Source organism: Pleurodeles waltl, chromosome 9, assembly GCF_031143425.1.
Source record: "Pleurodeles waltl isolate 20211129_DDA chromosome 9, aPleWal1.hap1.20221129, whole genome shotgun sequence".
Classification (NCBI taxonomy): Eukaryota; Metazoa; Chordata; class Amphibia; order Caudata; family Salamandridae; genus Pleurodeles; species Pleurodeles waltl.
Genome location: NC_090448.1, coordinates 499465420 through 499481148, shown reverse-complemented (window position 1 = coordinate 499481148; position 15729 = coordinate 499465420). Strand labels below are relative to the sequence as shown.

At 41.9% G+C, this 15729-nt stretch overlaps 1 protein-coding gene across 1 annotated transcript in view; it reads right to left on the bottom strand.

The window, feature by feature from the left end:
- Positions 1–15729, bottom strand: part of LOC138259541 (coiled-coil domain-containing protein 170-like) — a 439156-nt gene that overhangs the window by 191005 nt on the left and 232422 nt on the right. The window contains exon 6 of the mRNA XM_069207352.1: positions 5662–5806. Within this exon, the coding sequence (XP_069063453.1) occupies positions 5662–5806 (145 nt within the window). The remainder of the gene's footprint in view (positions 1–5661; positions 5807–15729) is intronic.

Genomic DNA, 15729 nt, shown 5'->3' with positions numbered 1-15729 from the left:
TAAATACAGCTCTATCAAAATTAGCAATTGGTACCTAGGGACAAAAGCAAATAGACATAACAATTAGTAACATTGTCTTATAGCTTGCCTCAGTATGGTTCAGTAAGCTGTGATAGTCTTCGTCGACATCAGTTCGGTCAGCAAGGCATGTGGGATTCAGCATTAAAGTTCAGGAAAACAAAATCTCTTTATGCAGTCAATTGGAAAGTGGCCTCTCTCCTTTCAGTGCAGTCTGGCTAAGTTAGATTTCCTAAACCTACTTCCCACGTTGCCATTGGTCAAAGAATCGCACGTTTATGTTTAGTCCACTGAAAGTAGAACCCCAAATTTAAGAATTTATTAGTACACAGTTCACATGTTGATGATTGGCTTCTCTTCTCCTGTTCTTGTCATTGGGCTTGTCAGGTATCAATATTGCATAAGCTTATACTCCAGTCAGTGAATCTAATATCTTCTCCTGGGAAAGTCTTCTTTACACACACTAAGTTATACATAAGTTTTACATTGTATCCCTAACTAGTACAGCATATTCTAGCAATCAGTTCTCATGGGAAAGAATTTCAGCTTTTAACATTTGGTCAACGAAGTGGAAAATCACAACTTAATTCTCTAATCAGCCAGTTTATAGTTCGCTTAAGAAATGCAGCTTGACATGAGGCCATGCAACTAGGCCCAATACCTCACTAAATTAAGGCCTATGATTAATAAAGCAAATACATAATACCTAACCTTTAATACGACATACTACTACATTAATCCAAACATAAGCTCAACATTTTACATTAATAAGCTGTTAATAAGTACACTTCGTGAATATTGACGATCACTCAAGTAGGCACAATTTCGAATGCGTGCATTATTTCATTACATTATCTCATTTTCTATGTAAGTTCAACACATTAGTAAAATTCAGGGCTAACACTTCTGAGATCTCCTTCAAAAAGTGGCGGAACATGCTTTGTACCACTAGAAGTGCGAACAATATAATGTACAAAAGGTTACGCACAGTTTGCAGTGTCAGACAGTTATGGGACTCATTTGAAGCATATTTACAGAAATGCAAACCACTGTAGATGACAGTATACTACAAACGCTATAAATCTATGCTGGCTATTTTTGTTGAGAACAACTATATTGCTTTCACTGACTATTTGACGTATACAGGAATGTGTAGGAATCACCAGGCCATTGAATTCTGAAGGACCTCCTCATCAACACACAATCTAATCACTCCCCTTTCCTTCCCTTCCTTTCCTCTTAGGCTTGTTTTTGATAGATCTTCATTTTTTTTTCTTGGTGTTATGCACTTCTGTTTGAGATAACAGGTTAGTTTATTCATCGGGGGAACACTCACGCTTTCCTCTTGATAACTGGTGTCAAGGGAGTAGCCAGTGCTCCCCACTTTGAACTAAACTTCTGACACCAAATAAGTAAAGCAAGTAAGCTCTCCCTTCCATATATCCTTTCAACTTTCCATCCGTTCACCTTTCAATCCATCCAGCCGTTCGTTCAATTATCATTTCATTTACAACTCGATCATCTATTCTTTAACTGTTCCAATCATTCATATTTTCAACTCTCCATCCTTTCACCTGTTCATCCTCCTTTCCTTCCCTTCACCTTTTGATCCATACTTCTGTACTTTCATAAATCCAATGATCATTTTGTTTACACATCAATAACTCATTTGTTCCATTTGTCCAATCACCCTGCTGTTAGTCCTTCCATTCCAATCACTTTCACCCTTACTTCAATCCTTTCAAGGGATTCTTTGCCCTTGAATCCATCTATTCATTCTTTCATCCTTCCAACCATCCAGTCTTGCACCCTTCCTTCATTTGTTCTCCTCACTCACCCGACCTCTCCATCACTTTCCCATTTATCTTTTCTTTCTTCCACATTTTCTCCCTTTCACCTTTTACATTTTCTTCCTTCTTCCTCCTTTTACAATTTCTTTCTACCACCTTTCTTTAAATTTTTCTTACCTTTCGCTTCCCCACAGCTGTATTTGCAGCTGATGTCCATTTTTAGATGTTTTAATCATGTCTGTCTTGCTCACTAAATGTTGCTTATTTAGCAGCCTTGCCTTCAGTGTGCAGACAGATGAGAAGAGAAATGCAGAGAAGACCGTTAGAAGCCCCACTTTACAAAGAAGGCCATCAGCTTCAGTGCTCTTCCCCCTCCTAAGTTGCTAAAAAAGGGGGTATACAATGCCACTGTGTGGTGTAATGTGCAGCATCTTAATATCATTAAACTATCTGCATCTCAATACTGTACTCTGTACTTGTATGCATGAGGAATTTTGTACGACAAGACCATAGTTGTTTCCCCCTAAAATCACCGTCCTGGCTCGTTACCCTTTTAGAAGCACACTGTATATTTCCTTTTTGACTTAAAGCTCAATAAAACTGATGGAAATAGAAAGAAAGAGTAGGATGAAGAAGCCAGCTTTGGACATCTGTCTTACAACAACAGAAACCGAATGAGAGAAGTCACTCGGCCAGACATGGTGCCCTTCTGCGGGGAAGCCTCAACACCATAGAGATGTAAGAATGTGTGCTGAGTAGCCATGTAACCTCTCCACGTAAGTCTCTGATGGGAAGTGCCTGGGGAATGCCTGAGAAGGTGTCTTAGCCCTGATGGATTGTAACCTGATAACAGAAAGAGGTTGTATTTCATGGAGACTGTATAAATGAATGATGCAAGAGTTTACCCATCTGGCTATGGTGGCGTTAGCAGCAGCTAAACAAGCATCAGTGCCACAGTTGTTCCTCCAGAAGCTAATCAAAAGACTTTTAGTTGTTGGTACAATCCAGCTGATTTATTTAAAAGTACATTGCATTCTGATGTCAATATGAAGAAGAGTCTCTTTAGCCGAGGAGGCATAGGGATGAGGAAAGAAAGTTGGCATTGGAGAATTTTAATAATCCTTGCAGATCCAGTAGCAGAACCTGAACCACTTGATCACGTGCTGGGTTCTGGTACAGGATTTCTTAGTGGCCACCAGGACCACCAAGTTCTCTGAGGAGAGGCCTATCTGTGGAAAGGTCAGTTCATCGAAACCCACTCAACTGAGCAATGGAACAGTGAAGTACACCAATCTTGAGCCCACTAAGGACAGGAGATCTCTGGTATCTATTGCCTGACAATGTCTCCCTATAGGACGTAGGGCTGGTGCAAATGCCAGACCAGGTGAGGCCAGGCACAAGTTACCAGGATCAGCAGAAGTTACCAGGATCACAGTGTACATAGACAGGGCTATACCTGATATTCTGACGACTTTTCAAAATCAGGGGAAATGGGGAAACACATACAGATATCCAAATACGCCCATTCAGTCCAAATACCCCCATTCAGTCTTTGCTAGGCTGTCCCCAGGGACCTGGGTGCCATGCCCATCAAAGAGACAAACTGTATTTGGTGTTTCGATGAGTCACCAATGCATTTATGGGAAGTCAATCCCAAACCCTAAAAAGTGGTCTCGGATATGGCAAGTAGATAAGCCTCCCCAGGCTCCTTAAGGACTAAGGCATGAGTAGACATCTTGTAAATCCATTGAGTACATTCAGTCATTGACCTATACACCCACCAACATCTGACACAGAGTTAAGATCTTTAACTTTTGAAGGAATGGAACAGGTTGATGATGTAAAGATTCAGGATGTGAGACAGCCTGCATCCCTCTATTCATTACAGGCAAGTACTATCTCCACCTTTTTTCTTTGGGCAGGGATGGCTCAATTTCTGTTATGGATAGGAACCTCTCTACCGCTTATAAAAGTTAATGGGATGGAGACTCTCTCAGAGATGACCTCGTAGGCCAAGGCTGTGGCGAACGTAAAGCAAAGCTCTTGTTCACTACTGAGAAAACACATATGTATTTAGTTATCTGGGTGAAGTTGGGGTAAAAGATGAGAAGGTTTCTCCTAACTGATGTGGTGGACAGGAGTGTGACTCATCCATGAAGAAGTCACTGAGGCTTCCTTGCCTTGGTTCTGGCTGGAAGAGCAAGACTGTTCTTCCCTACAGTCGGTCTGCTTCTTTAAGAAGAGGAGGACCCAGCAGGTGTCTTCAGTTGAAAGCACTGAAAGCACTCCTGTTTCGTGAAAGTCTGTAAAGCTTTCCTCAGCTAGACGGTCATAAGCAATTTGGTACTGCCTGTCTTGCTTCAGTTGGAGGACCTAATTCACTGAGGAAATGAACTAGTTCTTCTTACTAAAGGGTAGATAAATTACTTTCTTCAGGTACTCTAGCATCATGTCCGAAGATATGAGCCTTGATAACCATTGCCTGGGTAGACCGTTGTTCTTAGCCCTGGCATCTATGTCAGTTAAGTTCATGGACATTATTAATTTCTGCTCTAGAGCTTCTTTTGCCCAGGATCATGAATGAGTACTCTACCTTGGCATATTGCTTGAGCACGAAAGCATAGTGGTCCAGTTTGTGGCAGAGATGGCCATGTTCCCACTGGCCAAAGATCTTCTTTCTACAGGCATTCAGGCACTCTGCCTCCTTGTCCATGTGGGATGACATTTTGTGAGAAGATACCACCACTGCTTTAGAAAGAACTATCTTATTTTTATTTTAATCACCCCTGCTCAAACAGAAAAAAGCATAGATGCAATATCAAAGACACAGACCCGGTATGGACATTTGCGACCTCCTCTGTCCAAAGTGGATTTTTGAGTAAACTATTTAATATATAAAATTTAACAAAAGGCCACAATATTCAGGAAATATTCTTTTGGTCACTCGAGACACCCATGATTCTTTGCAGTGCGATAATGGCTAGAAACATAGGGCTTGGTTTAATATTTGGCAGATGGCTGTCCCCCCCCAGGGCAATAGAGTAAATTACTCTGTCGCCCAGACATATGCCGCCCGTCAGATTTTGAAGTGTCCACTGACGCGGGGCCATATCAAGCATTGACAGGAACCACTGTAATAGCAGTTCCTGTCAATGCATTGTAAGTTTGATGGATGGCTCCTTCAACATGACGGAATCATCCAGCAACATGCAATTTTTATTTTCAAAAAGAAAATCCCAAAGTGAGTTTTTCTTTTTAAAATACAAAAAAATGACAGATTTTTCCTGGCAGTGACAAGCATTGAAAAATAGCTGTATGTCTGCCCATCCAAGTAAGGTGGGGAGACTTACAGCTAAACCACCGACGGCCCCTACTCTATCTGACTGTCGGAGGGGATTCGACCAATGGCAGATACGTAGTAGTCTTCATCATCGTCAAACTATGGTCTGCCCACATTTAAATCGGGAGGGCGGACCATTATGTTGGTGGGGAGGGAACTTTGTCTACATTGTGACAGAGTTCCCTCTGTGCCAACATATAAATCGGGCCCTAAATGGCGAAAGCATAGGGAAAATGGCACACAACATTTGGAATAGATGAAGAGGCTTTAGTAATTTCTTGGTGTCACCCTTCTGTTTGTTAAAATGGATTACTATTTACAGGGTAGCCAGATTACCACTTAAAATGTGTAGGTTCCTAATGTCTTCACTGGATACATGCAAAATCAGGAACAAAAAATATAACAAATAAGATTTTAATTACTTGGTGCAAATATGACAACATTAAAGACAACAACAAATTTTATATGATATTAGTGTAAAATTAGTGCTGATACTAAAGCAGAATATAGTACCTTCGTTAGTAAAATGTTCAAGGGGTCTTCATGTCCCTTTGGATCTATCCTCAGGAAAGAGGATAGTTTACTAATACTTTCCGACACCTTTTTCTCCAAGCTGTATGCTTTTTGCTCTGCCTTTTCTCTTTCAAGTAAATGTATCCTGAAAATAAGGTGTATTAATGCATTAATTTTACCGTGAAGGAAATCTGATCAACATGTATAACACCACTGATGAAAGATAATTGATATTCAATGGCCTGCTATCAAATCCATGATGATAATTGTTCTTACTGTTTGAAATATTTTTACATATTCTGCAATAGTTCAGTGGGTGAAATAAACGAGTAGAAAAGCCAAATTTCCTAAATGATGCACCATTTTAGTAGCTTTACGATTGTCAATTTCCAATCCATAAGTGGTGGCCTCCAGGAGTAAACAAAACAAACCACACTACTTTCTTTGCTTTGCATATTATAAAACTCACCTGTGCATCCAATATTTCTTCGGCTCACGGCACTGCCTGGTTGCACTACTTGGAAACTATGGGTTACTAGACAGAAAAGGCAAGAGTGAAGATTTCCAGTGCCCTTTAACTTGCTCTGTATTACTTCACCAGTTATCTGTATGTGCATTGATTCCTTGTTATCCCCCATTTTGCCACTATACCTTCTTAATAAAGCCTGCCTCATATTTTATCTCCTTAAGAGGCAATATCATTGTAGCCAATCTTTTTTCTTTGTAGTGATTTCATTGTTTACATTTCCTCATGCTGTCATCTAAAAATCCAATGTAGGAGGTGATTTGCCAGAAGCCTGGGTGTCTGGACAACTTGGTCCCACTAAATCCTCCAAAATCTAAAATCCTCGCACTCCTTGAACTGACTGGATGACCCCTATGGAAATTCGATGTCCAAGGATTAAATAAAACCACCACTAAGAAACAGGCCAGAAATGTGAAGTATGAATCGGTGGACTACATCAGCAGTACTAGCTACACGATGATTAGTATAAAGAACAAAATCATGCAGATATAAATGATAGTAAAAAATTAAAAAGTAAAAAACTTTGAAAAGTGAGAAAGGCAAATAATAAACATAATAAACAAAACCTGAATCTTGGTAAATCAATAACTAAAGCACTGACCAAGAAAGGGCCTCACTTGATTTAAATGCTTTAACATTTTGAATGATATTTCCTGGTCATCCTGATGTTACTGTTAGTAACGACATCCCTGCGCTCACTCCCTGTGCAACACAGGACCCTTAACAGAGGTAGAAGATGAAGATTTCCATGGACAAGCTGAAGGGTTCGGCAGACCAGGCAGCAGAAGCCAGGGCATCCGTCCAGAATGGACGTCTGGGTCAGATCTGCAGAGTAAACCAGTCTGAGGATGCAAAGCCCAGAGGTGGGTTAGGATCACCTTAAGAAATAGCAGGTGTAAGAACATGTTGTTTAGTTACATGGGTAAAAATCAACACCAGCGGCCCAATGCTATTGCATCATCAGTTCCTTGAGGACTGCCAGCATCTCTTGGATGTAAATGATCTCTGGGTTACCAACTTGAGCCAATCGGCCTTTAAACTGGGCATCAAAAACCGTGTTCACCTCTGGTCATATCACTCTGATAGAGCCACCCTACACAATCATAAACAGGCCTGGGCGGTTGTCAACACTTACCAGCCAGCATATCCTTCACCTGGCCTTGTCTGTACTTACTCCGACAAGCTGAAGGCCAGATTTATGGCTCTTAGCCTTGGAGAGTGCCCGTTCCTAAAACTCCTCACCAGCTGGCTCTGACCAACAGAATAGAAAACCTGCAGGGGCTGTGGCCAGATTGAGGAATCACTTGAACACATTGTTTACCTCTGTTCAGCTCTGTTGGATGAGCGCAAAACCAAACAAAGGAGTGAATGGAACAACCTGGGAGTACGTTCGTTTTGGTATGCGTTACTGCCTCCCTCAACCCAGATAACACCGCTTTAAACATTCTGCTGACCAAATTTGTCATCCTTGCTGTTAATATGCTTATCTGCCCAAGGGTATCATGGAGGGGTAGTGTCATGTTTTCCCCTGGCACTTTCTCACCAGGCTTGGCTTAGGAGAATTGATGGATTATCCTGAAGAGTCCAGAATTTTTTATTACTTGTTGTATATGGGTCATGAACATGGTTTATAGATCTCTAACGTGATAAAACAGAATCTCGGTTCGTCCAGGCCCTTGCAAAAATCAGTCCAGTATACCAGAACTAAAAGAGATAAAAGCCATGGTTACAAGTTCAAAGCTAAATTCCAAACCCAGTGCAAATAGGAATTTGCACAGATTATTAGGTGTGTGATAATTACAACATTTTACACCTCATTACCAAGTTGGAAATATGGAATAAGAGAGCACAATGCCTGGTAATTACCTCACCCTCGAGTAAATGTTTCTAGTGAGTTTAAATACCCAACGACATGACACATACCTTGATTTCAGGACGAAAGACTTGTAAAGTTGTATTCCAGTTGGGGCATGGTGCCCTGAGGCAAAAGCATTGTGTCTGGGCAACATAGTATTACAACCCGAGCAAAAACTTTCAAAACATTGTGAACCTTTCCGCAAAAGCCCTCCAAAGCAGGACATTAAAAACACCTGACCATGTGTATGCTCCCTGAGGGAAATATCTTGGTAAGTTTGTAATTTTTTGAAGTGTAGATGTGATGGATCACAAAAATAAATTATTGACAATAACAAGTATTGGTGAAGGTGATGAATGAATGAATGAATGAATTTATTGTACAGTTGTTAAAAACCATTACAAAAATACATTATGTATTATAGTAATAAAAACATCCATTTCCTGAAACATAAAATACATTAATATTACATTCTCTTAAAAAAGGAATACATTTAAAATAGACAATGTCAATGAAGTCCAACCGTGAAGTCAACCTTTATGGAGCTCTCATACGGCTATTACTTCAGTTAAGATACCTCTATTGTTCACCATCCTACAGCAGCAAAGAGTGTGTCCTCCGATTCACTAAAATATTCTTCTCTGCTTTGTTTAAAAATTTCACCATACGGGAATTCAACATTGGGTCATCTGGTTTAAGACATGATATTACTGCTTGCCTGCATGATTGTATACCTCGCTGATTAAAAAGAGATTTTAACAAACATCTTTTTTGCACTAAGGCAGGACAAATACATAAGAAATGTATAAAATTCCCCTTCCCATTCTTACATAACCTGCAGCTCTCTATCAAGCTCACCCTTTCTCTTAAGGACTCACTCGTCTTGCCGCCATAAGAGCCTGGTGGGACTCCAAGTCCCAGACTCCTTCCTGCTGCTGCCTGCACCTGGGGCCACTTGCTGCTGATCGCGGGCGCTATTAAGCGCGCCGCGCAACACTTCTCTTCTCTTGCCGCCATAAGAGCCTGGTGGGACTCCAAGTCCCAGGCTCCTTCCTGCTGCTGCTTGCACCTGGGGCCACTTGCTGCTGATCGCGGGCGCTATTAAGCGCGCCGCGCAACACTTCTCTTCTCTTGCCGCCATAAGAGCCTGGTGGGACTCCAAGTCCCAGGCTCCTTCCTGCTGCTGCCTGCACCTGGGGCCACTTGCTGCTGATCGCGGGCGCTATTAAGCGCACCGCGCAACACCGCTGCGCGGGACGCGTGCGGGACCGTCCGTGCCCGTCGGAGACCGAAGGAGGCCGGGCTGGGCCCCCCCTCTGGGCCCTGAGGTACGCTACTAGCCTGTTTAGGACTGGGAGGCACTTTCAAAACTCCTTCTTGCATTGCATTTTTAGCTTCAACCCCCAATGGGGAAGCGTAAGGCGAAAGGTAGCCCTGCACTGGGCTCTGCAAAATCCAAAATACCCAAAACTAATAAGGCTATGTTACCACATACTAACTGTGTTTCTAAGGAAATAGATGATTTGATTGAAGAAGTTGAACAGATTTTAAACAATAAGGAGAGGGTCAGACGAAAGGAGCCGAAACCTGGTACCCTCATCCCGTTTTTGACCCCAAGTTCGCATACTGCCCCCAAATCACAAACTATTACTTTACCTCACCAGGCGTCAGCCCTCCAAGGCCCCACTAACATTGGCAGTTCTCCTTCTCCATCTGCACCCCATCTTGATCCTGAAGTATTAAATGACAATGTCACATACTCCACAATTCCTTGTTCTAACCGTTTTTCCTCTCTGGCCCCCCAAGTTCTGGAAAATCCTTTATTAATTTCCACGACTCTGTCACATACGGAGAGTGTTCCTTTACCAAATGACTTGCCAGCACTGGTGTTTAGCCTCAAGAGTGAAATAGGTGAGCTGAAATCTTTACTGCTTGAAATCACTACTCTTCTTAAAGGCAAATTTCTTCTCCCCATTGGCGAGTCCAAGCCAAACTCTACAACATCCAAACACTCACATGTAAAAATTGTTTCCTCAACTGAGTCCCTGCCACCGCCATTAAGCGCAGCTGCCTTTATGGAAGGGCAGCTCTCTCATAGCCAGAATATGTCCCTTTTTGAACGTAATATTCCTCTTCCTTCTAATGTCCCTTTTAAATGGGACACTACTAAAGCTCCCCGCCAAAATTTTAACCCAACTAAGAATAATTATATATATATGTGTAATGTTCCACCTTTGCCCCCCCAATACACGAGAAGATAAAGCCTCACTAGCCAATAAGGCCTCGCATTGGCTAAGATACGTTAGAGGATGTGGCTCAGTTATCCATGATGATATTCTATCTGCGGAACGAGCAAATGGTCTTCCTGGTTGTCGAGACTTTATAAAACTCAATCTCAAACATTCCCATCTGGTAACAGGTCTTCTAGATATGGAAGCACGCAATATAAATAGGAAGTCACCTGCTATTTTTCTCAGCGCCAGTCGCCCCACTGATGGCCATATGAAGCCAAACTTTCCCTCTAGAACAGCCAATTGGGTCTCGGGCTGTTCTTCAGTCCACCAAGACATTAGGCCATCAGGCTATCAGGCCTCAAAAGGTATTTCATCTGACCCTGCCCAATCGATCAGCTCCGATCCTACTTTTAGTGGCCAACCAGTATCCAATTTCGATCTTCAGGGGGCCACTTCTGACATTGATTGACTATACTCTACTAATCCTTACGCCTCCATTCCCAGTCCAGATCGACGGGCTACAGGCTCCTCATTCTATCCGCCTAGTCCAGGTGCTGCTTCCTCTCTGGGTTCACAACTTGCTAACATCAATAATTTCACAAATCCGCTTATGGAGAAGCTTATTGACAGCGACCTTCCAGATGACACTCTCGTGATATCAAGCTGCTTTACTGCCCAGACACCAGCAAAACTTTTGTCCTGGAATGTGGCTGGCATCAACGGCAAACTCACAGACAATGAGTGGGGGGCATTTGTTGAAAATTTTAATGTATGTATGTTCCAGGAAACATGGGCCAAAAACTGCACGTATAGACAGGGGTTTAGTTCTTTTTTTAAACCGGCTATGCCGTCTTTAGCAGGTAGGGCAGCAGGGGGCTTATGTACTTGGGTAAAACCGACAGAGGTAGGAGGAATAAAGGAGATATATGTGGACTCCCATGACATTTTGGCTATTGCTATCCAACCAATCTCAGGCCTCCCGGTTCTTTGTATAAATATTTACAGTAGGCCGGGACCTTCTAACAATTGCTCTACTATTATTGAGCTATTAAACACTCTAATATCAGATTTTCGTCTTAAATACCATATTATAATAGCAGGGGATTTCAATGTCCAACTTGAATTCAACTTAGACCTCATAGAGGTTATGCAGCATGAAGATAGTGTATGGAACATCCCTCCCCATTCCATCCAGCAAAACTCATACAAACCTAGCGTTAGGGCAATGCAGGTAATAGATCTTATGCTATCACATGGTCTCCGTCTTGGCAATGGCCGTTTTACAGCTGACACCCCTGCAAGACCAACCTTTTTTAAGGGTCTTTATAGCAATAAACTAGATTACATCTTCTTTGATCTAAGAGTATGGCACAACATAATAGATGTGGAAGTGGGCAATCCACACACTAGTGATCACGCCCCTCTACAAATTACGTACAAGAGACCTCTCTTAGCAGGAGCCGTATTCCTTTCTGCTTTTCCTGCTGTTATGGAGTTATCTAGCAACAGGCGCACAGTAAGATGGGACTCTTTTGAGAAATCGAATAAGCTCAGAGAAAAACTGTGTGCTGTAATTTCTTCTCACCAGTTATTTGACCACGGCCTTACCTTTTCTCCAATCGAAGTTACGTCCCTTCATTTGGACCTCTTTACTACCCTGAAAGAGTTGTTTTCTAAACGTGCAAGGCAGCTGACTAACTCCTGTCCCCAACCTTGCTCCAAATGGCTTAATAAGAGGTGTAGAGAGGCAAAAATACCCTGGTTAGCGTTTTAAGGACAAAGGACAGACTAGGTATTACCAATGCTAGACGTAACTATGCTTCTATATGTAACAAAAGCAAACATGAGTATGAAGAAGTGCTCTGGAGCGACCTATTCGAGGCAGCTAGGGCTCACGACTCCAAACGATTTTGGCTTTTGGTATCACGCAGTGACCAGAACCGAGCCCCTTATTTGGAGTCCCATATTACTCCTGATGCCTGACTTTCCCATTTTAAAGAACTGTATGGCTCTCCACTGGCCCTCGATAGCCCAAGTCTGGGACAGCTGACAACATCTCATCCGCCTGCATCCTCTTTGCCTTTTTTTACACTGGACGAAACTGCGCAGGCCATCACTGCCCAAAAAGCCGCGAAGGCCCCTGGGTTGGATGGGATCCCTTCCGATTTGTTTAAAGCGGACCAGAACACCTGGAGCCCGTATATTAATAGGCTCTCTAATGCCATTTTGACTACCAGATCCTACCCTGACTCATGGAAAAAGGCAATCATTGTGCCTATTTTTAAGAAAGGAGAGAGGAATTTCCCGGGAAACTATAGACCCATCAGCCTCCTTGACAATCTCCAGAAAATATTTTGCCATCAATTGTTGAGTAGGCTGAGTAAATGGATGGTGGAAAACCAAATTTTAAACCATCTCCAAGCGGGCTTCAGAGAAAAAATTAGCACAATAGACCAGATATTCCACTTCATTTCTATTAAATGGAAAGTTGTTGATGTGAACTCAGGCCACCTATTTGTAGCATTTGTTGACCTAAAATCAGCTTTCGATCTGGTACCCCGTAATAAATTGTGGGAGGTCTTGTCTAAAATGGGAGTTCCTTGCCCCATTTTAAATATCATTTTAGATCTTTATACTGGCAACTATGGTAGAATAAGATGGGGACGGCAAGGCGAACTAACTGAAAAATTTCCCACTGCTCGTGGCGTGAGGCAAGGCTGTGTACTCGCCCCTACCTTATTCCTCCTTTTTATAAACGCATGCATTCCGTATCTCATGGAGTGCTCTAATGATGCCCCCAAAATAGGAGGGCAGAAGATCCCCTGCCTCTTATTTGCTGATGACACCTTGTTGATTTCCCAAACAGCTACAGGTCTCACAACCCTGTTCTCGAGATTTATGGCTTTTTGTAACGATCACGGCCTGGAAATCAACCGATCCAAAACTAAGTGTATGGTGTTTGGGGATAAAAAAGGTAGGATGCGGCGCCCCATTTATTTAGAGGGCGCTGCATTGGAAAGAGTTGGCGATTTCGAATATCTAGGCCTGAAACTAGAAGATTCACACAAATGGTATTCTCATCTTCAGAAAGCAAATCTCCGCTTGAAACAACGGACGAGCGGTATTGTAAGATTCGCAGCTAGATCTCCTAGCTTTGCCGTGACTCCCGCAATCGAAATTTACAAATTACAAGCAAGGGGGGGAGCCCTTTACGGAGCCGAACTGTGGGGCCACTGTAATTTAGATGATTTGACAAAGGTGGAAAACTCTTTTTTAAGGTCTTTGCTAAGAGTTCCTTCCAGTACCCCAATGCTTCCCATACGAATGGACCTAAATTTGCCTCCCATTTGCCAGATTGCTGCTCTCAGGCCCTTGTTGTTTTGGATCCGCCTATGGTCATTAGACTCTCTTATTCCCTATAGATGTGGGCTAGTTAACCTGATGGCCAACAAAACTAGCCCAAAAATCAAGTGGTGTGCGTACGTAGAAGGGACTTTCACACTACTTGGCTTGGGGTCTTACTGGAAGGATCCGCTATCTATTCCAAAAAATGCAATACAGACACTAAAGGATGCATTTTAGCTCCATATGCATCTTATACAACTGGCTGTTGCTTCACCATCTTCTATGACGGCCAGTTTCTTACAAATAAAATGCCATTATGAATCCGCGCAATGCATGGACATAGTTCTCTCTCCACGTGCACGTGCATTGTATATTAGATTTAGGATAGGCTCTCTCCTTTTGCGCATCTTAACACACAAATGGGCCAACACTAGCTGCACTTCGAAGATGTGCCCAATGGGTTGTGCCAGGGAAGAATCTATAACCCATGTTCTTTTTCAATGTCCTGCATACCATAATCAGAGAGTTCGTTGGATTATCCCCTTGTGTAGGAAAATGGGTTTTAAGAACTGTCCACTGGCCCTGAGAATTTTTAAATCCGACCCATCCGCTCTAGTGGCCTGCTGTCTGGCAAAATATTTAGATTCCATCTGGAATTGTAGCATGAACATACTCAAAAAAATAGAGGTAAACTCAACTATAGACGTGGGGAGTGGCTGTTGATGAACCCATCCGTGAATTTCAATGTAGGCACCTAATATCTTTTATTGCTTAAAGTATTTTTTATGTCTAGATATTTTTGGCTAAGTCTGCATACGATTCTTGATATTTATTATGCAAAATTTTGCATTTACGTACAATCTTATAATTTGGCTTGAATTTTTAAAGGGAATTTTTTTTATGTTTAATATATATACTTTTATTGTCTAAAAGTATTTTTTATGCTTAGATATTTTATATTTTTAAATAGAAATGTCCCTTTTTTGTGACATGTTCGGTTAGGCTTGTATTTGAATTCTGATGTCTAGCATACCAAATCTTGCACTATTATACGATTTTATAATACGGTATGAACTTCCAGAATGAAAATCCTTATGTTTAATATTTTTTTATGTAACCCAACCTCTTATATTTGAAACTTTTTTGTACACAACCTGTTGCTTTGTAAAACTGTGAATTGTGGTGTGCTTTTATGGTATTTACTTTTACCGAAATAAAGCTAACGAACGAGCGAACGACTCACTCGTGTCACCCAGCAGCTTCCCCACTTGAGAATGCAAGAATCCTTATTTTAGAACAAAGGGCCAGCCAACTTCAAACTACAGCTGATATCGAGGGACCTTATAATCATTCAACATCCCCCAGGCATGCGATCTTTTTGATAATAATTCTTTATATTTCAGTAAAGACAGCCTCTTCATATTACTGTTTACTGCTCTCTTAAAACATGCTACTGATAAATCACTTTCCCAGATTTCGTGCAAACCCACATCATTTATTTCCAGATCCACGTGAAGGGACGCAGGAGTCCTGCAAAATTCTTGCCCCAACACCTGGCACAAGTCGCTTCTTTTATTCTTTTTTATTCTGTGTCAAATCTCCGCATAGACCCCTTTCGTGGCTATTATCTGGTTAACTAGCCAAAACTCCAAATGCATTTGTGCCGGCGATGCATTTGGCGGTAAGTAAAAAAGCTGCCTATACACTTCTACTATTATTGTATTTAAACATACTGCATCACGTCCATGCAGTGCTTCACTACCGTAGCTTAAACTAGGTACCAACGTGGTGTAGTTATTTAGTGCAAGGATTGGTGAAGAGAAATTGCCAACTGCACTGACATATTCAATTTTCCATCCTTCTGTTATATTGTCCTATCACAAAAACTGGTAGACCCCTGAGGCCCAAATGGGGTTACAGCTTTACCATAGAAAAGGGGAACTGGCAGGTGTCTCTCATTCCATTTCCATTGAGTTTAGCTTTCGTTGAAGGGAGAGTTATAGTCCAACAAACATGTCTGAGAGGCTCTCACTCTCAGGTGGTGTGTTTGTAAACTCACCTGGTAAGAATACACACAAAATAAGTGGTATTTTACAATATGGCTATTT